The sequence below is a fragment of the Protopterus annectens genome, chromosome 16.part0, assembly GCF_019279795.1.
Source record: "Protopterus annectens isolate FY-2018-M chromosome 16.part0, PAN1.0, whole genome shotgun sequence".
NCBI lineage: Eukaryota > Metazoa > Chordata > Ceratodontiformes > Protopteridae > Protopterus > Protopterus annectens.
Window position 1 is genome coordinate 125,716,299 of NC_056750.1, and position 26,861 is coordinate 125,743,159.

Below are 26,861 nucleotides of genomic sequence, written 5' to 3' on the forward strand. Positions count from 1 at the left end.
CAGAGTGACTGCTTTCGCTAAGGCAAGAAGCCCTCCAGCGACAATCTTATGTCTGTAGTATTGCAGTCACACGAACCGCCATAACAACATAAAGTAGCCAAGTCCTCTCCTTGGCGGCCCGGTTTAGTCCTTAAGTAATGGGCAAACGAACTCATGCAATGGTCTTCTCCTCTCATCCCGGGGAAACCAACATTTTAGCGGCTCTGAAAAAACCAAGCTTTTAGAGCCATCTATGAGGGAGAGTCTCTCTAATGCCCTCACAGTGGTCTCTCATTTCGCAAATATGGGGTCACTTTTTTGCACTCTCAGCTCACTGCATTCGCAGAATTCTTCTCTCTCCAAAACAGCCAATGCTTTGCTGCCTCCTCCCTTACTGAACCCAGGACCCCAGAAGGCCACTTAGCTGGATTGTCCAGGGATTCTCATGCCTTTCCTCCCACTGACATGATAGTAGCTTACTGACCTTCATTTCTCAGTTTGGCCTCCTTTGCATTTGTCATTTGCTCCACGCCTTTTTCTTCAGATTTGGTTCAGTTCTTCATGCATCACCTTTTTGCACACCCCTCGGAAATCGTTAAATTCACATCCCATGTCAGCTGCACCGGTCACATGACTCCTACCCTTGTAGTCTGGTTGCTCCAAGCCCTTCATAGTAAGGCCATATATGATCTCTAGCAGTGTTTCCACATCCATTCCTATAATGGATTCACTCCAATGGCCTCTAAACAATTGTGCTCTAACTTCCAAACAAAGAGAATCAATTTGTCCAAATCATTTTATAGGAATTTCAAACAAATGTCACATTTCAGGAACCACAATAATTATGAAATAAGTGTAAAAAATAACCTGGGTCAGTTCCCTCTTTTAATCCATGGCAGCAATATTTAAGTAGATTCTAGGTCTTAAACCATATTTATAAAGGTGCAGGGTATAGGTAATAGGTTATTAATTCATTACTAGGTTCTGGTTAATAGCTACCTTGGTAGCCTACTAGCCTATAGGCCTAGGGGCCCATATAAGCTCCCTAGCCTGCCACCCAGTACAGCTTTGCGCCACCCAAGAAAATTATTTTCACATGCCCTGGATCTGCATTTTCACAGAAGTGATCTGAGTCCTGAATTTCCTATTTTCATCAATCATCAAGATTCTGAGAGCATTGCCTAGAAGCTCATAGGTAACTACCTAGCTATTGGCTAAACTAATAATAAATGTGTGGCTAATCTCACGATAAATGATAAGACAATTATAAATATGTTTTCAGTAGACATCTTGCAAACACCTGTAACCATTCAAGTTACAACACACATACTGAACACATTTTTTTTATTCATCTAGAATTTGCCTTTCATTTAAGCTTTAATTGAGGAAAATGTGAAAATTGTGTGGCTATTGAGATATTTAATAAAAAGTGAAAATTAGATAGTTATTATTAAGCTAATAGGATAAAAACAATTACTGGAATCTTTTTGCCTGTATGATAAAAAAAGGTGAAATATTCTTCAGCAGCTTTGCCATTGTGTGTTTTTTAAATTACTGATGTAAATACCTTGTACACATATCTCAAGCTTTTTTACTGATGTACTGATTAAAATTGCAATATCTGATGCCACACTCAGTAGGAGTGTAAGTTACTCTACTAGGAGGCACCTGGATGAGTTAAAATCACTCTTTCTTAAGGAGTCCAAAGGAGATGGAAACGTAGCCTTAGGAGGCAAAGCCAAAATTGTTTTTCCTTTAAAGAATTGATCTTTACAGTTGCTCCTTCTCTCCTATCTTTCATGCGAGGTGAAATCTTTCTCCACTCCTCTTCCCAGTGGTTTCAAGTTCAGTTTCTTTCTATCTGAGGTTCATGAATCCCACTTTATTATCACAACATTGCTTCCTAGAGCCTCCAATCAGCCTTCTCCTCCGAATTTACCTCAATCAGAGTCAAGACATCCTTGATTCTTCCTCCCTCGAGCCAATTGCCCTTGATTCTTCCAAACTTTCTTTTAGCTCTTTCATCTTCTGTTTCCTGTATTTCTTGGAAAACTCTATGGAAGGTTTATTCCTGTTAGCCATTGTTTCATGTCTATAAGATCTGAGGATCTTGTTAGCCCCTTCCAAAATTTTTTATCAAAGACAGCAAATCATTGTTTACTATTGAACTCTATTCCCTAGGTATCCTGTAAATGGCTCAAAAAGAGCTATTGATCTTCCTGTATTTCTACCTGTACTTTTCCAACTCGGAACAACAGATACATTTTGGAAAAAGCATTAGCCAACTGTTCACCTTTGTTTCTTGAACAAAACAATTCAACAAAGTTTTCAGACTCTGGGTTTCTTATTACAGTCTCAAGAGGCCTTCCCTGTCTCCTCCGTGACCTTATCTAGAGGATTCTGCTGTTGGTTCGAAATTTATCAACACTAAAGTTCTACCAGAAGCTTACCTACCTTCCACCCCCATGACTTAGCCACTTCCACAGCTTTCAAGCTAGACTTCCTTTAGCTTCGCTTTGTCATTAAGCCACTCAAGCCACTCCCTGCACAGAGCGTTTCTCATTACAAGTGGATTTGACCTCATTAAATTGATCAGTTTTGGCTCACAGTTCTCAAGAGTCTGTTCCACAGAGCCATCAGACAAGAACCCAGATCAGAGCCAGGAACTGGGTGTCAAGAATGAAGAGCGAGTTTGACAACTTAACATTGATTGACTCTCTCTACCATAGCGTTCCATACCCACCGTCTCTATGCTAATAACTTTTCTTTAAGAATTAAGCAGAGAACCTACAACCCCTGGCCTTATGGACCTTGCTCTTTCTCATTTTGCACAACTGTATGTGCAGTTTGTTTAAACACAGACCGTTGCAACTTGCACTAATAAGAAAATATAGCTTGCAGCACAATACTATTTCACTGTAAGCCAGTTACTAATAAAGAACTTGTTTTTGTAACAAAAAACACATACTCTTCTGTTAGTTTGTAACATAAATATGCCAAGGCTTTACTCTTGATTGATATGGAAGATTATAACTGCTTCTCCAATACAGTACTTCTGAACAAGTGTGTTCCTACCAAATACCTCTAACCATAGTTTAACAGTTCTTATATACCCTTTTAGTCACACACTTTAAATCCTGTTTTCTCTTGGTATCTTTTTTGGGCTTTTATAGGAAATCACATAATGTCTGTTTTTAGATTTTTCTATTGTCCTTCTATGAAACCATACTTGTAAGAACTTCTGCTGATGTGAAAATGCACGCAATATCAAATTCTTTGATGCTATAGAAGAACAAGTTTTTGAAGGAAACAGCTTGTACTAAAAAGCCATGTCCATTGTTCTGCTATTGTGATAAACGTCTTTCAGGAAGTATTTTGCGTCTATTAATAGATATTTGTAAAAGAAAACATCTGTGAGACCATGTCAGACTGTTCTGCTTTTGAAGAAAAAACATGTCCGTTTATAAACATCTTTGTAAGAGAGCACATATTGCTGAGTTTATAAAAAAGCATGTCTATTAATAGATACAGTCAGAGCTATGTCACACTATGAGTATGGATGCTCACTACATATTGCTAATCTCTGTTTCTACATTTAAGTAGCTTTATTGTATACCTCATTTATTTTGCATTTTTATACCAGAATTGATTTCAGCATTTAGCACACTCTAACAAGAAGAAGCTGGGAATTGCAGTAGAAGAGAAGATAGTGAAACAGATTAATAGCTTCAAGTATCTGGGAGGGGTGTTGAGGAGAAGGAAATCTAAATAAAGAAGCCAAAGGTAGAATCAGTGGGGCTGCAGCCAACTGGCATAGAGTGTCAGGTATAATGTATGACAGAAGAATGCCAAAGAAGTTGAAAAGTAAGATGTACAAAACAGTGGTGTGACCAGTACTACTGTATGGTACAGAAATCTGGGCAGTAAAGGCAGAGCAGATGAGATCTCCACGTGATGGAAATGAAGTGCCTGAGAAGGGTGGTAGGAGGTGCACTGTGAAGAAATGAAGATCTAAGAGCAGAAGACAAAGTAGTTCCAATTGCAGAAAAGATCAAAGAGAACAGATTACAGTGGGTTGGGCACATGTGCAGAAAAGCAGAAGACAATTTGGTGAAGATGATTTGGGGCAGACAGGAGCAAGGTAAGAGGAAATGAGGACATCAGACAAAGGGGCGAATTAATTGTTTGAGAGAAGATCTGCGACAGTTGGGCATGAAAGTAGAAGTCAGGAGTGTAACACTGAATCAAGAGATATGGCAACAGTTAGCATGACATCCCAACCTCATGTAGAAAATGGGAAAAGGGGGATCGATGATCATTTTGAGAAGTCACGGCTGATGTCAAGGGCCTCTGGATGACTAAGTCTGCAGATGATTGAAAACTAGGTGCAGTCATAGAATCCCCCCCAAAACACTAGCATCCTACAGCAAGGGCTAAAACAGACAAATGGGTGGTGCCAAAGTCATTGCTTAAAACTTATTGCCAAGAAGTGCATAATAGTACCCTTTGGGAAGCCAGCCACCTCTGCAATAACACATCTCTGAAAACAGAACTGTAGTCAGGGATACGAGTACATATATTGGTAGTAACTTGGATTTTGACCAGCATGTAAGATATTAAGGAAATTATTATTTTTTCCTCACTGAACTTCTATGCAAGAGCATGGCATCTAGGTCCAAGAAAGTCCATTGTTCTACTAAATTCGACTCTCGTGAGGTCCGTCATTGAGTATAATGCCCCCTTCAGTATTTACCTGACCAGGCACATGCAGCAACTGGAACATCCACAGAGGTTCATCACAAAAAGAATACAGGCTATAAACAGCTTGTTCTATGAGGATTGCCTCCATGTTCTATCTCTGTAATCTGTTTCTTTCAAATTATTGAGAGTTGATCTATGCCTGGCATACAAACCATCCTTGGATCCCACAGTGATGGACCTTTTGCTTATTCACAAAACAAATGGCATCAGAATTACTTGATCTAGGGATTTAAACTGTGCTTGTGACATAAATAGTGCATGTTGGAGGGATAGGTGTGTGACTGTGAGAATTCCCCTTCCATGTAATGTAGACGTCTTCCATAACCCTTTTCAAGAAAACCCTGGACCAGTGGATGGGAAATCTGAAGTATACCCCTGGTATAGCTGGTGCAACACCTATGTCTCCAATGGATAGACGCAGCCTGTAAGTATTGCCCTATCTTACATATACCCCTTAAAATAACCTCTAAGCAATATAAACACACAGGATACATTTGTAAAGCCTGGTTAGATGTACAAAGGCCAGCACATAAAATTGCAGGATACATATGGAATACTTGGCTAGGCTTATAAATGCTGTAGTGGTCATTAGCCTGGAATGTACCTGTGAACTTACGAACCCTATTTGTAAGCAGAAATCTGTTTCCCCTATATTTATGTTATGAACTGTACTTAGTTGAAAATGCTGCTCTCTTTTGTCTGTTTTAATTTAGAGGTGGCGGTCTTCTAAAGGTGACGTGTTAGAGTGTTCAGGATTACATGAAAAAGGATAGTGGCAGTGTAAGGTGAGGTATTAAATGTTTTTATTTGGTATTTCAGTAAACAGATGGGACTCCCTTCTACACCTACTTGTGTTTGCATTTCTCCCAGTGGGTATCTTGCTGCAGTTGGAACAAGTGAAGGTTGTTTGCATATCCTGGACACTGACACTAATCAGGTAAGTGTCCATTTTTTTCATTAGCCATTATTCACCCTGAAAAACAACTAGGACTGAAACTAGTCACCAATTTGTAGTTAATGTGGACATGTAGTTGTGAAGAGTTTTTCAACATTTCTTATGGCTAATGCATACTCGAGTACAGACTGATGTAGGATGGCTTAAATAAATGTAAGGAAGTACTACAACTCATCACAGTTGAGTGCATCTCCAGATGTTTCTGCATTTAACTCTTACTGCGCCTCTAGGCGTCAAATATTGCTTGTTTATATTTGCATTAATAACTGCAAAACCATGCTACATGCAAGGTATCCAAGGATTTATTCTTGAAGCATACACATGATGGCAAAAACAAATGCATTGATATTTGACCTCTGTCTAATGCGGCTAAATAAATATTGAATATTATTTGTATACTGTATATCTGATTTGTAATAATTCTCATATTTCTCAACTATTTCAACATTCAGGTAACACAGACAGAACTGCATAACCTCATGAAAGCTCACAGCTAATGAAGAAAATTCTATTGGCAATATGTGTCTTGGTTGAATGTTGACTTGTTGTTGTTTGTCTTTCGGCTTTTCCCGGTTAGGGGTCGCCACAGTGGAACTCCGGTCCGCTAATGATTGGCAGTTGGTTTTTATGGTGTCGAGTTGCCAGTCCAACGCCCAACCTTCAACGAAGGCACGCCATTCAACGCATGTCTTTCGAATGCCCATTTGACCGGGGGGGGGGGCATGCAGACTCCACACAAAAAAGGCACTCCCAACCCAAGCCGAGAATCGAATGGGAGAACCTCTTGCTGTGAGGCAACAACGCTACCGCTGCACCACCGCGGAAATGTTGACTAAAGTATCATAATCTGTTTGTACATTACCAAGTTAATATTCACTGCCTTTATTTTGGCTTATAAAATCCAGTTTAAAGCAGCAAGCTAAATGAATGCCACCACTGTAAAGAATAATTTATCCTGAGTAGTTTGCCATTTACAGTTTTATAGTAACACTTGTAGTTCCAAAGATATGAATATTTGAACTGTAATGTGATAAATTCATTTTTTTAATGCTCAAGCCACACCCACTGGAAGCTAAAGGTACACACTCAAAAGAGCTGTACTGGAGGAAATTAGTTAAGTAGGAGATATGTGGCTGCCTTGAGAGAAGAGATGGTTAGAGTCAGCAGGTGGTAAAAGATCCGGAAGCTGGAGTTTTGATAGTAGAAAGCGTAGTATAATGAATACAGAAGTCACATTCCTTTAACTACAAAAGCTAAACAGTTACAGATAGCCAGATTCATAGTCAACACTGATTATGTTCTAAAGGCAGCACTGGATGCAGCCCATACAGAGGATTAACAGGCAGGTAGCTTAAAAAAAAGCTAAAGCCCAGGCGAGTTAGACTTGAGCAGTGCAGCACAAAGAGAAACGTGTTGCGCACCAAGCATCAGCTTAGTGTGCCAGAAGTCCTAACCAAGTGCTGATTGCCATTAGATCATATAAGCTTTGCAGCTTTTCTCCCTGGGCCTCCACTGGAAATGGGCTCCTACCCAGTCAGACTTTCTCAGTAATCAAATGTAAATCAATGAGTAAATAAGGAGGTTGTCAAGTAGCTGGAGTAAAGATGCCTTGTGAGATTGCACAGGTCTGAGGCAGCCCACCATTCAGTGATGCCTAGCTAAAGTGTCCCTTAATACTGGTATCAGCATCATGCTGAATAGTGTCATACCCATTTTAGACATTATGGTCCCAGTCTCTACCATTAAAGTAATGGTATAATAGTTTTTATCACCCATCTTCCGCTGCAGTCGGAGAGGGTGCATTAGACACTGACACTGTCAGCAGTCCTTTAATTGACATTGGACTCATAGTGCCCTTAGTAGTGTCACTCAGCCTGAATATGGAGTTCGCAAAAGAGCACCATGTCACTTTCATAGCCATCTTACATTGTCTGGTTCAATAATACCAGACATATGACATAAGCATACAACAATGGCAGGTTTAATATGGGGGATTATACATATGCTGAACAACTGTGTTCACAAATATGGAGGAGTCAGTTAGTCAGACTACATAGTTAGCAAGTATGTGACACACAGGTGCGCACACACACACACCCACACACACACACACACACACACACGTAAAAATTCCTGGAATGGCATGGTGCCAGTGGCATAAGCTGTGTGTGTATATACTTATTTGTGTTTTGGAGAGATGGGATGCCAGTGTACATGGTATACATGAGCTGTACATGACATAGACAGACACAGTTGCACACATATATGCATCGCTCATCATAGCTGTGTGGGAGAGGCCAGATGTGGGGAGGGCAAGATATTTCATCCTCAACCCAGAAACAGACAAAAATTCATGAGCTTCTGTGAGTGCTCTGGCTTTGTTACCTTTAATTTACATTTTTTGGTGTTTGATGCTCGAGATACAGGCCATGTCTGCCTCCTGCTGCTCCATGATTGCACTGTGTTACAGACATCAGCAGTAGATTTCATGTATTTATAGACAGGCATGGATTGGTGATTAATGTGGATGCTTGTGTTTGTGTCTGCAGGGGTAAAGTACCTGTGCTGCTGACCATTGATTTTAGGCAGTATTCACGAACAATATCCACAGCTGTGTAGAACTGATAAGCAGTAGAAACCACATACCAGGTACCTACCCAATTTACAAAACATTCATACACCTCAGAATAACTGTATGTTCTGCTGCTCACTAGAAGAGACCCAGGTCACAGTAGGTATACAGATAAGGTTTTGCAGTATTGTCTGCAATTTACAAATCTATGAACTGGGAGTATGGTATGTGTGGGATATTTATGGCAGTCCTACTAAAGATCACCATTGCAAAAATAAACAAGCAGCTATCAGATGGTTTGTGAAAAGCAATGTGCTCAGCAGAAATTTACTGAGCAATAACATCAGCATACAAATGCATACTTTGGTGTATAAACATATATAGATGTTGCAGAGACATGCACTGACAAGCAGCAATTTGCATATCATTACCTGACAGAGGAGCAGACAGTCTCTCACTTTAGAATCATCAGCTGATTAACTGTGGGAGGGGCTGAGTATCAACAGATAGTGGGGGCAAAGATTGCAAAAAAGACTACATATGATGACGTATTTTTTTTTTTTTTTACTTCCTCCAGGACATCACCCAATGACTTCTGTACCTGAATTCAGTTGGCTCAATTATTCTGAGGATATGGGAGACACAGGCATTTATAAGCTAGGTGAGAGCCTACAAACCTATTCATTTCCCTATCTGTCTTCCATTCCCTGGTAACTGTTCTGGTAGGAGGAAGTGGTCCAACTTGCTGGTCATGGAAAGTGGCCTACCATCTCCCTCTCCATCTGGAAACACCCCCTCCTCAGGAGCTCTTCTAAGTTCTGTGATTGCTGTCTCCTGAGGGAAAGCTTGTCTCTTCCTACCAATTTCTCCTTGGCTACGTATTGCAAATGCACTGTTGTCAAGATGTGCTCAGCAAGCTTTAACTCCTCTGTGTGAGCACCTACTGCTCTTGCAACATGTCACCAGTGTAATTATCTACAGCTACCATCATTGCCCCAAGATTAGGGAGTCCTCAGTGTCCATACCCATGTTCGTAGCCAGCTCCTGCAAGCACCATAGATGCTAATCTAACTTGGATCACCTTCACAGTAGTCAGTAGTTTATCCTTGTGTGCCACATAACTGGCTCCCTGTTATAACCAGTTGAAAACAAGTATGTTAGTAGAAGATGCTAGCAAAATCAAATGAGCATTGCTGGCTGCATATTTCTTTGCCAAATCTGCATTTGACAGGATTTATTGGCAGTATTTATTCAGAAGTAAGAGTGATGGGTTTTCCTGAGAGGTGGTTGTATTTAATAAACTCTTGTTATTATAATGCCTCAGCACAAATAATAATTGGAAATAGACTTTCCAAAAAAATTCAGTGAAGAAGAGGCAATATGCAGGGTTCGCTTTTATCTCTTCTATTTATGTTGAACCCTTGACAAATAAGATGAATCAGATACAAGTAAAGGGTTGTGAGCTGCAGGCATGTGGCAGTGACCTCTCAGGCTAGCAAATGTACATTTGTGTTTTTATGTTGATTTTTTTGTGAATTTTTTTGTAAGTTGTAGTCCACTGAGTGGTCCAGTTGACCTGGACGAGTGCCATGATGTCTGTGGTGTCATGTTGAGTTTATGATGTCGCTGAACTGAATTGAACTGAAAAATGAAGTTTTGGGTCTCAGTGGTGAATTTGGGAGAGTGCATAATGTGGAGGGCAGAAAGCAGTGACCAGACTTGGCAGACAGGTTTGATTTAAGGGACCAGATTTGTTTGCTGTACTGAGAGATCCGGGTTTGATTGCAGGTTGCTAATGGTGTCTGCGATGGAATGGTGACTGTGGCAGTGTGGATGGTTGGTCTGTTGGAAGATCTTGTGCTGGCTGTCGCCATTCAGGCCTTTGGGTAGCGGCATTTGCTCCAAACACAGTAGCAGATGCCCGATTTTTGTCTGCCAGGCTTCTGCTTGCATCATACGCAGGCCTGTGATGCTGAAGGGGACCAGACTGGACTTGGGATATGCTGGTGTTGGAGAGGAAGCTGGCGTTGATGTAGATGGAGTGGATTGTTTGAGATTGCGGTTGCTGGAACTTTGTGCTTTCTGTGCCTTCATTTGTAACTGTTACCACTGATCTTGTGTGTGTGTTTTCTGATTTGTACATGTGTTTGGAGAAACATAATTTTGTTCAGCTGTGTGTTGTGTTCAGTCTGAATGACAGTAAAGTTACTTTTGAACTTTTTTGAACTTTTGAACTCACAAGTTGGCACAGTATACTGCTTATTATCTGACAGATCTTGAATGATATTTGGAAGTAATGTTTCAAGACCGTTGTCAATATGGTAGAATTATTGGATATAAGGTAAACATCAAGTGACTAAAACCATAGAAATGAATTATTCACCGAGTGATAGAGTGTGTAAAGAGGTCTCCATTCTGAATGACTGCAGTCAGATAGGTTTAAAGGTAGCAAGTACAAATTGAAGAGTTGTCCTTAACACTAAAGAGTAAAAGATCTGTATGGGAAATTGAAGAGTATTTTTTCTAGATATGACAGAAGGAATCTAGGCAGTTCAGTGTTTGTTCTCACACTAGTATTATGTATGTTTCAGTGTTTGCCTCTTTCTCAGATGAGTTTTTTAGTAAACTGAGAAACAAAAGTTTGTGTTTCATGTATGGTCTTAAGTTCCAGTAGTTGGAGAAAAATGAATCGTGTGGGAACAATGCCCAAATAGAGGAATATACTGTGGTGTATACAGAAAACTGCACAATAAATTAATAGATAACCTGAAGACTGTAATTTTACACAATCCAAAGGAATGACTGGCCAAAATGAGTTCTTTGGTGGATAGAAAAGAGATTGTCAAAGAGATGAAGAAAATAGGAGTATAAGGAGATGAGGCACATGACAAAGAGAGAGGTGGAGAAGCCTAAGGATAAGGCATCTGGAGAGTTGTATGAAAGGTTGGACACATAGGAGGGAGAAAAGGACCTGTAACGATTGGCTAGACAGAGGGACCGAGCTGGGAAAGATGTGCAGCAGGTAAGGGTGATAAAGGACAGTGAGGGAAACGTACTCACAAGTGAGGAGTGTATGTTGAGCAGATGGAAAGTACTTTGAGGGGCTGATGAATGAAGAGAATGAGAGAGAGAGAAGATTGGATGATGTGGTGATAGTGAATCAGGAAATGAAACAGATTAGATAGGAGGAAGTAAGGACAGCTATGAAGAGAATGAAGAATGGAAAGGCTGTTAGCCCAGATGACATACCAGTGGAATCATGAAGGTGCTTAGGAGAAATGGCAGTGGAGTTTTTACCCAGATTGTTTAATGAAATCTTGGAAAGTCCAAGGATGCCTGAGGAGTGGAAAAAAATTGGTACCCATCTTTAAGAATAAGGGTGATGTGCAGAGCTGTAGTAACTACAGAGGGATAAAACTGATCAGTCACAGCTTGAAGTTATGGGAAAGAGTAGTGAAAGCTAGGTTAAGGAGGTGATGATTAGTGATCAGCAGTATGGTTTCATGCCGGGAAAGAGCACTACAGATGCGATGTTTGCTCTGAGAGTGTTGATGGAGAAATATAGAGAAGGTCAGAAGGAGTTGCATTGTGTCTTTGTGGACTTAGAGAAAGCATTTGACAGGGTGCCTAGAGAGGAGATGTGGTATTGTATGAGGAAGTCGGGAGTGCCAGAGAAGTATGTAAGAGTGGTACAGGATATGTATGAGGGTAATGTGACAGTGGTGAGGTTTGCGGTGGGAGTGATGGATGCAATTAAGGTGTTGGTGGGATTACATCAATGATCAGCTCTGAGCCCTTTCTTACTTGCAGTGCTGATGGACAGGTTGACAGTTGAGATAATACAGGAGGCCCCGTGGACTATGATGTTTGGAGATGACATTGTGATCTGTAGTGAGAGTAGGGACCAGGTTGAGGAGACCCTGGAGGGGTGGGGATATGCTCTAGAGAGAAGAGGAATGAAGGTCAGCAGGACTAAGGCAGAATATATGTGTGAATGAGAGGGAAGATAGAGGAATGGTGAGGATGCAGGGTGTAGAGTTTAAGTACTTGGGATCAACAGTTCAGAGTAAGGGTGAGTGTGGAAGAGAGGTGAAGAAGAGAGTACAGGCAGGCTGGAATGGGTGGAAAAGAATGTCAAGAGTGATTTGTGACAGACGGGTAGGTAAGAGTGAAAGGGAAGGTCTGCAAGAGGGTAGTGAGACCAGCTATGTTATATGGGTTGGAGATGGTGGCATTGACAAAAAGGTAGGAATCAGAGCTGGACATGGCAAAGTTAGAGATGTTAAGATTTGCACTAGGTGTGATGAGGATGAATAGGATTAGGAATCAGTATATTAGAGGGTCAGCTCAAGTTGGACGGTTTGGAGACAAAGCCAGAGAGATGAGATTGCGTTGGTTTGGACATGTGCTGAGGAGGGATGCTGGGTATATTGGGAAAGGGATGGAGCTACCAGGTAAGAGAAAAAGAGGAGGGCCTAAGATTAGGTTTATGGATGTGGTGAGAGAGGACATGCAGGTGGTTGGTGTGACAGAGCAAGATGCGGAAGACAGAAAGAAATGGAAACAGTTTATCTGCTGTGGCGACCCTTAACAGGAACAGCTGAAAGAGAAGAAGAGGTGGATCGAAAAGAGGCACAACAGCCAAGTAAAAAAGGAATCAAAAGTAAGCTATAGAAAATGTTAAAAGAAGATTACGAAAAAGAAAAAAAGTTTAGAATTAGTTGGAAAGAAAAGTTAAGCATTAGTTATTTATGCAGATGGAGACAGAGTTATCATAGACACCAAACATGCTACAAAAGAAGGAAATGTATTTTTTTTTGTCTGAAGTGCCTGTTTAGGCACTTTTACACTCTCACAAGACCCCATAGAATGTTATCAAGTGTTACAACTATTTTTTGGAGAAGTGGTGCCGAATAATAGATTTTTTCTGGCAGTATGCTAAATCAAAACAATTTATGTGGGAATGCAGAGTTTATATAATGTTATTTGGCCTGAAAAAGTGGTAATTGCAGTATATCTTGGGAGGACTAGTTTAGCTAAATAGAGGGAGCAGAGGAAGGGGCTTTGATGGATTTGTTGTTTCTGTCTGCAAAGACAATCTTCAGAAAGATTAAAATAAAGGAACAACTGACACAAGAAGACATCAAGAAAATGATGAAAGTGGTAAAAGAAATGGAACTTTCATCATCAAATGCCAAAGTATGAGTAAACATGTTGAAGTGGATGCCTTGGACATTGGCATGTAGAGGAAACCTCCGAGTCATGAGTAATAATTAAGGTTGTTTTTTAGTATATTGTAAATATTTTCCTTTTTATCTATTTATTTTTAAAGTTTGATGTAGTGTAAAACATCTCTGGTAAATATGTCTACGTTATTATAAATCCCACAGTGTTTCCTTTTGATGTATGCTATTTGATTAATAGCTAAAAGAAAAGCTTATGTTATAATATTTGTGAACTGAGTACAGCAATAAAGTTGTCAGAGTAAAAGAAGAGAACTTCTGTGATTGTTGTCCAGAATGCTAAAAAAATATGTTGCATCCTAGATATAAAAGTACCTTGATCCCAGCACATATCATAGACGCTTCAGTGAAGGTATTGGTATGAATATCAAGTCAATAGTAAAATCTAGCAATGGGTATCAATATTTACAATTCATAATGGACTATGCTACCAAATCTCCAGAAGCAGTACCATTATGTGGATCTAATGCTAAGGCAATTTCCAGTGTAATAGCACTGTTATTATTTTGGAGTGAGTATCGCTAAGGTAATAGTTACCGACCAAGGTAATCCCTTTGATGTCGTCAGCTGTCATAAGTGAAGCTTTACCTTTAACACAGTTTCCCATCCACAGACCCATGGATTAGTCCATGGGTATGAGTAATCATGTTGGTCCTTTCCTCTAACCAGCTTGATTACCCCTGAGTGATGTATGACTGCTGTCCCAGACACTGACACCTCAAATGACAAAGTTAATTGCTGTAACTGTGCTCTTTCCTCATACTGTTGGACACAGAGAATCCCCCAATAAAAGTCTGGTCCCAGAGAACCCCTATGCTGGAAGATTGGACCCCTTGGTCTGCTGCCTGACCTCCAACAATGAATGTTAAACTACTGTAACTGTGCTCTTCCCTCATACCGTTGGACACAGAGAACCCCCAAGAAAAGTCCAGTCGCTGAGAACCCCTAGTCATTTGCTGGAAGATTGGACCCCTTGGTCTGCTGCCTGACCTCCAACAGTTAAAGTGTGTGCTCTAGTATTTGGCCTAGTGTAACAAGTGTTCCTGTATCTCACTCTCTGTGTTTGGTTCCCCCATTGTACATCACCTCTCCTGTCTCCCTAGCACCCTGTTGCCCACACCACTCAACTTTCTATGGGCCTTATCCCTATACCTCCCACTCTCTCTAACTCTCTTTAACTGCTTATCCTCACACAACGTTGGTGTAGCATCTCTGACTACACTATTCCTCGACTGCCTGCTGCTCTAGCCCTACACAACAGTGTAACCCACCCCCCCAATAGGGCATCTTAGTCAATAAACAGTCTATCTCTCTGATTCTATAGCTATTCTACTTTGCCATTTCATTTCTTACCTGCTAACACCTATAATAGCTCAAAGTTACAACTTGAAGGCAAACAAAATCTAAATACTCCTCTATCACTAATGAACTCTATTCACTACTACAACTTCCTTACTGTTTGCTGTTCTCCAGTTCAACTTACCCTACTGATTGTTTACTGTACAAGTCGACTGGGCCATCCTGCTCCATTCCCCCTCGCTCCACTTGGGCTCACTTCGCTCCCCTACCTTACCCCCATTCTCACCCACCCCTATATCAATTACATTTATAGTTAACTATACTCCACCCATTCTCCAATCAGCCAATCATCAAACACTCCCAACTAATAAACCCTACACCACCCACTCAAGATATCCAATTAACTAACTCCCAACCAACCACTCTACCATCATCACTTACTAACTATTCCTACTTTTTACAGTAACAACTTCTCCCCCTTCCTCACAACCTCCTCTATTATCACTGCATTCATTTTTTATCTGTAATGACACCACTGTGTATGACCATATTACTCCTTTGTTTTTCATTCCTTCAGCTCACATTTCATCCCACTCACAGCCAGATCACATTCACCTCCATCACTTCTGCTCAACCCCCAATCATAAATCTTACTCCAACATATCTTCTAGTCTCTACAGCACAAATGCACATTGCTATTCCTCAAACTTAGAATCCTTAGACACTCACATAGCATCCTACTTAAAAAGACTCTCCACAACACAGTGTAGCTCTAAGCACAAACTGCCACTACCATATTCAGACAGCACCACTACCCTATTCCAATGTGGGGACATCCACCCCGACCCAGGACCTACTCCATCTGCCCACCCCAAATCTCAGAAATCCCTAAAAATCACCACCATTAACATACAGAATATTAGAAACAAAATCCCAGAATTCCATGCATGGATATCCCATTCTAGACCTGATATAATTGCTGTAAACGAGACATGGCTAAAACCATATATAAAAGACACTGAATTTCTCCTTCCAGGTTTCTCCTAAGATCAGACAGACCCCCACAAGAAAGGGGGAGGAGTTGCACTCCTTTACCATTGTTCCCCTACTCAAACCCTGTTCCACAATTTTCTACAGCTGAACTCATCTTAGCACATCTAAAAATGAACGACTTCAAAAGTCTCTACTTGATTGCCGTATACATCCCACCAGGTAATAATATTCCTGTACTAGAAGAAATTCTAGCCTGGACCTCAAATAATATCCATAACGAAACAATAATTTTAGTTCACACCAACATAAACTGGTTTGATCACATGACTGCCTCTCCTAGTGCATCCATCAATCTCTATAACTTCACCCCAACTCATCAATAACATAACCTGACCAAGAAATAACAGTAGCAGTGGCTCCATCCTTGATTGGATTTTAGTTTCCGACCTTAACAAAATTTCGTTAGCAGGAACTTTCCCCTGCAATATTAGTGACCATCAACCTGCCTACATAACACACAACACCACCTCAGCCTTAAACCACCACCAATCTAAACCCACCAAAAAGTTAACTAACTTCAACCCAACAAACTTTAATGACACACTGAGTAAAATTAACTGGAGTACTCTGAAAACTTTACCCTTGGATGAAGCTGTTGAATTGTTCAGTTCAACATTCCTAAACATCCTCAATAGAATGGCCCCCTTCAAAACAAGAGAATAAAAACAAATCATGCAGTCTTTCCTTACTAGGGAAACCAAACAACTTATGACCACCAGAGACAGAATATGGCAAAAATGGCAGAAAAGTAAAAACCCCATGGAATTCCAGCTCTTTAAACAGCTCCGCAACCAAGTAAAATGTCTAGTCAGTAAAGATAATAAACAATACTACCATCATCTCCAAAATGACTGTAACCATAACCCAACATTATTTTGGAACTCTGTTTATACTCTACTAAACCCTGTCACCAAAAGCAACCCCTGCCTGAATCCTGAAAAAACTCCAGCTGAACTTGCTTCACTTGTCAGTTCCTACTTAATAGAGACTATATCCAAACGATCTGCCTCCTTTCCTCAGACTGGTCATAACAACCCAGTAACTCACCTCTTATCAACACTCTTCTCTCCCAGCCTTTTACTTTCTTTCCTGTTCCTACTTCCACTATAACTAAGCTCTTACTAAAACTCAGACCCGGTAGTACCTCCCAGATAACTTAACCCCGAGTACCTACAAATGTCAGCCAAATCCATCAGCTACCCCTTCAGTATTCTCATAAACAGATCTATCCAAGAATCCTATGTACCTTCCAGCTGGAAAACAGCCTACATCATATCCTTACATAAAGGTGGCAGCAACACAGAAATTTCAAACTTCCGCCCTATCACCATACTTTCCGCTGTCTATAAAGTAATGGAAAAATGCATTCAAACTCAACTTATAAACTTTCTACACCAAAACCAACTGTTATCAACCACTCTGCATGACTTTCGACCTGGTCATAGCACTATAACCGCTCTCCTATCCTTTTTGAACACTGTCAGCCTCAATTGCAATGATGGTAAACTCGTCTCTGCACTATTCCTTGATCTTTCAAAGGCCTTTGACACTATCTCCCACTCTCTTCTCCTTTCTAAGCTCTCACATCTAGGCATGTCCACTTCTACTCTTGACTGATTTACAAACTATCTTACAAAAAAGAGACAACAGTCTACCAAATGGCTACACTCCTTCTCACCTTTTCTTGCTACTGCCACTGGAGTTCCCCAAGGATTTATCCTGGGACCCCTTCTTTTCAGTCTTTTCATTAATGACTTTTATTCTGCTATCATTCATTGATCTGTAGTACAGTATGCAGATGATTCCAATATTATCTGCTTCAGCACCTCAGAAACAGAACGTTTGACCATGACCCCAAACCCTTTCTCCACTACAGAAATTTGGATGACCAGTAACCACCTTACCCTTAACCCCAACAAACCAAACTCCTGATTTTTATTCCCAAAAGAAACGCCACCCTTAATAAATCAAACATTATCATCTACTCATCTACTCATCTAACAAAACTGCCATAGAGGTAGTCTCCCATACCAAGTTACTTGGTGTTACTGTAGATGATAACTTTTGACCAACACATCCATATAAATATTAAAAAAAAAAACACCAAAAACTTGGTACCCTTTATAGACATAAACACTTTTTAAACTACTCCACTCGAAAAATGCCCGAACCGTTCTCCTACCCTCTCTCCTCTATGGTGCCCCCATTCTTACAAACATCAAGTCCTGCTTAAAAAATAAGATGGACACCTGTTACAACAAAATTGCTAAGTTTGTGACCTGTGCTAAATATTCTTCCCATCACTGCCACTCTTTACAGTCCCTGAACTGCCTTGAACTCCCACAACACCTCACATACATACAACTATCTGTAGCACACAAACTTGTATACAGACCCCCAGAATGCCTAGCCCTCACCTCCCTTCTAACTCTGTCTACCAAACTGGCATCTCAGATCTGAAAGTCAGTCTATTATCCAAGTAAATAGACCAAAACTCCCTGCAGGTCAGTATCCCTACTCGTTCAGTGTAGCCAAAATGTGGAACGCTCTTCCATCTCATCTCCGAACCATTAATTGCACCCCCTTATTCAAAAAAGTCTTTACATGAATCTCTCTCTTCTTAGCCAAAATGTGGAACGCTCTTCCATCTCATCTCCAAACCATTAATTGCTCCCCCTTATTCAGAAAAGTCTTTACATGAATCTCTCTCTTCTTAATGGCTCTACCCATGTACCATCTCCAACTCCTCAATAACACGATTGCCTGATTGACCCTTTCTACCCAATACTCATCTTTTTCTCCCCTCTTAACGTGTCACCTTTGGAAATCTATCTTTACCCAATTTTGCCTCACATAGCCCATGGAAATTAGTGCAGTTACCTATTCCTGCTTATGCATACTACATAAAGTACTCAGAATAGTCCATCTGTTTAAAATGTATTATATTATTGTAAATGTGTATGGATTATCTGTATTCTCTGTTAAATTCTTCATGCATGATATCCTGCTATGAACTAAATCTGATTTCCTAACTACTAGTCATGTAATTGTACAATGATCGAAGTTATTCTCCTGTTTGATGCACTTTTTGTAACTTAGTTATATTTTAGAATCTCTTATTTTTCTATTTCTCTTATCTTGTATTCTGTTATGGAGCTTTTCTCCTGAGGCCTCCACTAAAAATGGGCTCATTTCAGCCCAGTGGACTTTCACGGTCAACAAAATTAAATAACTAAGTAAATAAATAAAATAGTAGAGGTTTGATAAAACAGTGGAATCCGTGCTGTAGAAGGTTATCAATACAGATAGTAAATACTGCGACCGACTATTACCATACTTATTGTTTGGCGTCAGAAGTGCCACAAGCTTCAGGTGAGACTAGTTGCCCTTATTTATGGCAAGCATCCCAGAGGGCTGCTTGACTTTCCTAAGTAAACTTGGGAAGAAGAGAGGAGAGAGAGAGATTAAAGATGATTATGCATGTGGTAAAAGAACACATGTGGAGAGCTCAGGAGATACAGCAGAGAGTTTATAGTAAATGCCCAACTTGGACAATATAACCCAGATCATCAGGTATTAGTGCTGGTATTCTCCATGAAAACATATTTCTAGCTAAGTGACAGGGAAACATTTGAGGTGGTTAAAAAAAAGTAAATGCAATGAACTATAAGGCTTCATAGCCAGGAAAGAGAAAGCTAGAGGGAATATAGTGAATCTGTCACACTAATGCATATTTAAACTAGAGAAAGAAGTAGAAAATTCTGTAATGAGCTTAACCAGCTGAAGTTAATGAGTTATTGCTAGGCTAATGATCCCAAGGGCCTTTTTAAGTCCAGCCATGCTTCCTGAATATATCTGACAAGTTTTCTTACCCTAGGGTTATTTTAAGGAGTATAAGCAGGTTTAGGCATGATTGGTCAAGCATTTACAGGCTGCCTGTATCTAATAGAGACATAGGTGCCAGACCAGATATAAATGTTTGATTCCCAGTCTACTAGTCCATGTTAAGGTTGAATTGGTTTGGGAAAGAACACTGCATGACATGGATAGGAAACCTGTTCCAGAAAAGCCGTAATCTCTAAGACAAATACCCATCTCTCCACCATGTCTCATTTATGTTGAAGACTATGTCTTGGTTCCTAGATCGGATAATTCTAGGTGGGTTTGTTTTGTTTTATTTGGAATCACTGACTGGAATCATGGAATCAATGGATGCAGGCCATAGGCTAGGCTAGTACAGGGATAGAGCTTGATAGAGCTTTGTTAATGTGTGTTTGTTGTTATGCCCTGCGTTTTTTTTTTGTTTGTTTGAACCTTTGTGAGCTCTCCATTTGCAGCAGCCAGCCACATACCAATACAATGAGAGGCATTGTTCTCCACATTTTAATTTCTCCATGTCTTTTGGGTTTCTAATACCATGACGATAATGGACCCCATTCCTAGTAATTGATTAAAGTCCGTCCATGAATATTTGTTTCAGATTTTTTTTTTTAGCTTTAGCTTTCAGTGCTCTTCAGCACAACCAACAACTGAATGATTCTTGAATCTGCAAATTCATATGGAGTACATGCATGCATTGTTGTATTTTTATAAGTTTATTTGACCTGTGCCTTGTGTTGTTCTTCTTCTTTGGGATTTTCTTTTTTTCTTTCTCTGTTTCCAAATCTGGCATTATGCTCCATTGGTGAGATGATGAGGTACAGCAGGCAATGACATCTGACATCCTTGGACTTAGATGATGCTTTTTTGCTTCTTTGCTTTTGATTTTCATTAATTTAGACTATTGATGGTCAAATGGATGGTCGCCTGCATGCATTCCCAAATCCTTAACCACTGGGTCTGCTCTTATGGGTGTATTACCAGTGTGAAAGTTTCCAGGTGTAGCTGTCTTCCCAATGGAAACTATTATGCATTTATAGGCATTGAGCTTTAGACCACTGCTCTGACACCACATACTGGTTGGTGCCAGGCCTTCTTGTAGGGTTGTGCCTTTGAATGATTCATTGAGTGCGTCTAGTTCGCAGTCATCTGCAACTTGTTCAGCCAAAGGCCATGATGGTGACCCTGATTTCAGAGAAGTAGATGCCAAAAATGAGCAGCGCTGCTACCAAGCCATGAGGAGCTCTGCTAGTGAATGGATGTTTTGTAGCGGTAGACTGCCACATCCTCATTTCTTTGCTCCTATCATTCATCTAGCTGACAATCCAGTGGGTAACATAGGGTTTTATACCTAATTTAGTGAGTTTGTCTGCAATGACCGAGCTGGTTATTGTGTTGAATGCTTTGGCCAGTTCAATGTAGGCAGTATGTACCATTTTGCTCTCATACCGGTGCTTTGGTAACTGTTGCATGCCAGGTCAGAACAAAATGAGCTAGCCTTGTGGGTTCTTGTTCAAGCAGCTTTGTTATACACAAACACATCATAAATGAGATAAAGTAACCTTAACTTATAGACAGATTAGCTATCATGTATAGGGATGTTACCATGCTGGCTGCACCTTCAAAGTGGCACTGAAGTTAACGTGCTTGGTATTTATATGCACACACTGATCTTGTAAATTCTTCTTAAAGATACAACACACCTGGTATTTTACAGTAACCTTCTAAAAGAAGCCTATGAGTGTGAGTAGGCATGTGCTGTCCATAATTAAGCTAAACTGGGTTAGACCCAGTATCTGAAGGTTTCCTATGTCATTCTTTTTCATTTTCATGTTAATTCTTTCCATGGTTTTGCATATGAGACTAGTCAGACATAAGAGTCTCTAGTTTCTAGGTCCATACATGGCTTACCCTTGTGCAGAGGGATGACAGTTGCAATCTTCCGTTTGGCACTAAGCCTGTCTGGAGGCTGTGGTTAAACAGTGATTCTAGTGTCCCTGTTTGGTCATGTTTCGTGTTATTAAGGAGTCATCCTAGAAGTTCTTTGCCTTGGAGAGTGCATTAAGGACCTGTTTCCTAGTGACAGTTGAGGGGGTTATAGTTGAACTTTTTCCTGAGAGATGTCTGATGGGGAGAAGGGTTTAAAATATTGGATCTAAATTTGTCCACCAGTAGATTTGCTATATCTTCTGTCTCAGTATAGGTGGCTCCACTTACAATTAGTTCTGCACATTGTTGTGTATTGCTTTTGATGTTGTGAACATTTCTGAAGTATGCCTTGTGATTCTGTTTGGCCTGCGAGGCTATTTTTTACCTCATATTTGACTATGGAATACTTGACTAGCTCCCTGACTTGCTTGTTTAGATTGTTGTCTGAGTTTTTTTCCTTGCTGAGCATTGCATTTCCTAATTTTTGACATGATTTTATTTGCTGTACAGCCTATTGATGCTAGGATTCAACCAGGATGGCTTGTTTTTTGATAGTAGAAAAAACAAGCACAGTAACAAAAACCACAATCCAGAAAAACACCAGTGCAGGAGCCCAAAGGTGAGATTTGCGGAAGATTCCTTTATTCCATATACAACATACGTTCTGGTACCTCGGCAATTCGCCTTCTTGGAACATTTTTACCATCAGAATACATCTTCCTTTTAAACGGTTTATGTCAAAGGAAATGACTTTGTTCTATGATTTAAAATTGCTTGAGAAGTATGTTGCTTTGGACATTACCCCGAGGGGTTTGCATACAGACAAATTGCCAGTTGGTGGATTTAATGAGGAAGAAAATGATTTATTGCTTGAATGGAGACAAGCGGCTCATGACTGCTGTTTAACCTGGTTGAAAATTTTGATTAAAAAGCATTTGAGAGCTACTGAAATCTTGCATGGCAAGATTATTGCCCCTAATGTGTTTCAAACAAACTTCAAAATTATCAATGATAAATTAGAGAAACTTGAAAAAGATGTCACTGAGAGAAAAAAGTCCAAGGAAATACTTCAAACGTTCCACAGGAAGTAAAGAGGTGTCATCAGTGTCTTCAGCTGAAACGAGCGTGAGCCATAAAAGTGTTTCCTTTGAGGATATCGCAGTGGAAAATGGATCAACAGAGAGACAGAAGGGTGCGCAAAATAACCGTACGTTTTACTCTAATGTACAAACTAGATCAGCGAGATATCAGAGTAAAACACCTAATGTGTCCCATGTTGCAACAAAAAACTAAAAAGAAGACTTGTAAATTCATTTGGTTCAAGGGGACTGATTGATAAGTGTGCATTGAAGGCTGCTGATAACATCGTGCTTGGAAGTTCAGATGGGGACAGTTTTATGAACTTGTCCGGGACTTTTATGGACAGTAGTTTAAATCCTAATGTCGTTAATGTTGAAAACAATATCTGAGATGGCACTTTGAATAGTAATTTGAGTGTGGTAAATCTTTCTAAGATGGTTTTGTCAGATGAAATGCTTAGCGTTTTATCTAAAGGTACTAAGTTTGTACCAACCAAGGTGCCAGAACTTGCTGATGTTATATTGGATGTAAAAAAAGTTTGTTCGCAAGCTGAATCAAAAGGTGTATTTTTCTGAACGTCTTCCAAATATTGAGAATGCTAATGATGAAATAGTTGATGATGAATTAATGAATTTGAGTGTTTATGAATATGATGGAATGTTGCCCAATGATGTAAATGAAGATATTGTGTCTTGTGGTGGTGATATTTTTGGAGCGGTTTATGGTAGGATTGAGGTTCCAAATTTTACCAGCAATAGTAAATTTTTACCTCCTAGATCTTCGTTAGCTATCAATGCGTTTGAACTTGTAGTATGTTCTAGCATTGAGAAAGGTTATGATGAATTTTGTAAGAGGAATAAGGAATTTAATTTGAACAAGTCGGAATGGTTGGCCCTTAAGGAACTTAGATCTAATTTAGGGAATGTAACCATTAAACAGGCTGACAAGGGAGGGAATTGGGTAGTTATGGATACCATGAAATATGAAGGTATTGTTAATGCTGTATTAGCAGAAGACACATATGTTAAGTTAAATGAGAATCCTCTTAAGCAATTTTCAGAGGAACTGATGGAATTATTGGAAAGAGGAGAAAGATTGGGTTTTCTTTCTAGTAAAGACATTAACAAACTGACAGTTATGGAACCCCGCCATCCATATTTTTACATCATTCCGAAAATTCACAAAACTTTGGAGAATCCCCCTGGTAGGCCTATAATTTCTGGTGTAGGTTCTTATCTGGAAAGGGTAAATACATTTTTAGATTTTCATTTCAAGGAATATTTACCCAAAGTTGTCTCGCATGTAACAAATACTCAAGAGTTATGGTTAGCATTACATGGGTTGAAATGGGAACAGGATTACTATTGGGCTACAGTAGATGTTTCATCCTTATATACCAATATTGGGAAAAGGTGGGGTCTTGAAGCTATGCAAAGAATGATGGGAGAGGGACCACGTACTACATTTCTAACAGGTTTGTTAGAATTTAGTCTTACACATAATTATTTTGTATGGAATAAAGAATTCTTTTTACAAAGAAAGGGAACGGCGATGGGTGCAGCTTTTGCACCCACATATGCTGTTATTTATATGGGTGAATTTGAAAAGGAATTTATGTTTCAGTGTGATTTTTTTGTAAATTATGTTGTTTTTTTACAAACACTTTATTGATGACCTCATTTTTGTTTGTAGGGGTGAAACATGTATGTTTGAACAATTTATGGCTTGTTTGAATGTTAATACTCATGGGTTACAATTTACTGCTCAATATTCCCGGTGGAATATTTCCTTTATGGATGTGGAATTCTATATAGGAAGGGAGAATACTGTGCAATTCAAACCTTTCAGGAAACCTTTAGCAGTGAATAATTTTTTGCATGCTACCAGCATGCACCCTTCCCATTTGATTAAGGCCTTACCAGAGGGAGAATTTAAAATAATCTTAAGAAATACTTCTGAGGTTGATTTATGGGAAGGGGTTTGTGAAGAAATTGTCATCAGATTAACATCTAGAGGATATGATAGTACCAGATTATTAAATATTAAAGATAGGTTATGTCGAACCAGGAATTTTTTTTTGGGGGGGGGGGACATTTTAAAGAACATTTCTACATGCCAAGTTGTTCAGCAGAAGATAGAATATTTTTTGTATCTAGATTTTCTAATTTTTCTTCTGTGGTTGAACAAATTATGAAAGAATTTTGGCTTGTAGTTTGTAATGATCCAAATGTAGGACATCTATTCCCTAAACATATCACATTTTCTTATGGTAGATATTCAAATTTGAAAGAATTGTTAAATAGAAAACTTATTAATTCTACTGATAAGGATGTTGGGATGTTTCGTTGTGGTCGATGTTCAGTATGTGTGTGAGTCAAAAAGTATGCATGGATTTAAAATTAATGGTAAAAGATATTATGCATTTGAAAAATTTGATTGTCAGTCTTCAGTAGTAGTATACATCTTGGGTTGTAATTGTAATACACCTTTATGGTACATTGGACAAACCAGGTGAAAGTGCGCATTTTGGAACACTTGGGGGATATAAGAAGAGGAAATATGGATAGTCCAGTAGCCTCCCACTTTATTAATGTACATAATGGGAATGTAGGTGGTTTTTTATTTAGTGTGTTGGCTAGACCCCACAGCTGTGTAGACAATTTTAAGAGTGCACTATGTAGATTAGAACACAAAATGATTTTAGAATACAACACATTATATCCTAGGGGTATGAATTTGGAAAGTGGGTTAGTGATATGAAATTGTGTATGGTATTTAGAAAGTTTTGAATGATTATTTATTGACATAAAAGTAAGTTATAGATATATTTTGGATAAATTAAAAAAAAATTTGCTACTCTTTTTAGTATTATTATTATTATGTTTAAATTTATATATTCAGTAGTAATAAATAACTAAAAATAATAAATAAAAAATAAATATTTAATTATATTTATATTTTGGGGAAGAATGCAAGTATTAAAAATTTGTAAAAGTATTTAACTTGTTAGTATTTAATGAATTGTATTATGATTAAGTAAAAATGTGGGATGGTTTAATGGTTAATTGCTTAATTGATAAGCATTTAAAAGGAAGATGTATTCTGATGGTAAAATGTTCCAAGAAGGCAAATTGCCGAGGTACCAGAACGTATGTTGTATATGGAATAAAGGAATCTTCTGCAAATCTCACCTTTGGGCTCCTGCGCTGGTGTTTTTCTGGATTGTGGCTTGTTTTTTTGAGTCTGTCCTGTCCTCATTCAGCCAGGTACAGCTGTCTCTGTGCAGCTATTAATGTAATTGTACAGGAGTTTTGTGAACAATTCGGCATATGCAGCAGTTTTCTCAGGGTTTGGAAGACTAAAAGTTTATCTAGGGTATCACTTAATAGTAAGAAGTTTGGCTTAGAATAATTCCTAAAAGTTTCAGGGTTAGCTGATGTCCTGGGTTTTATTTTTATTTCAAAGGATACAGCGTTATAGTCTGACCTGACCAGTGAGGACATTACATTTGGGTGTGCAACATGCTCCCATGTTTGTGAGGGCCAGGTCAAGAATGTTAACACCTTAATGGGCATATAGACTACTTGGTTCAAGATGTTTGTGTTTATACAAATGCAAATAAGAGAGACCAGGTGGTCTCTGCCTTAAGTGCAGCTAGAGGAATCTTTGTCAGAAATACAAAAGCAGGATGTAGGAGAATTTCTGTTAAAAAATTATAGGATGTTTTCAGAAAGGTCTGAGATAAATAAGCTGATAGAACATAACTCAGAGACAGTACTCAGAATGGAGGTTAGATTAAGTTGCAGCATACCAGTCAATAAAACTATTAATACTTACTAAGAGAGGAGGTTCAAAAGATACTTCAAGCTAAGCTATGATTTTTGATGAATCCCTGCAATTATTTTGAAAGCTGAGTGGTCAAGAGATGTGCTTAACCACTTTGTGAAAGACAAAAACAGCCCTTTGTAATTATTTGACCTACATGGATCCACAGCTACCTTTCAGAGATTGATGGATAAAGTGGTAAAAATCACTTGTGATATGCTGGGGCATATCTGCATGATGTATTCATTCATTCATTCATTCATTCATTCATTCATTCATTCAGAAG

The 26,861-nt window shown here is 39.3% G+C and overlaps 1 protein-coding gene across 1 annotated transcript in view; it reads left to right on the forward strand.

Moving 5' to 3' along the window:
* The window catches only part of TEP1 (telomerase associated protein 1), a 2,704,809-nt gene that overhangs the window by 1,709,591 nt on the left and 968,357 nt on the right, over positions 1 to 26,861 (forward strand). Inside the window, exon 32 of the mRNA XM_044058078.1 lies at positions 5,560 to 5,677. Coding sequence (XP_043914013.1) covers positions 5,560 to 5,677 — 118 coding nt within the window. The remainder of the gene's footprint in view (positions 1 to 5,559; positions 5,678 to 26,861) is intronic.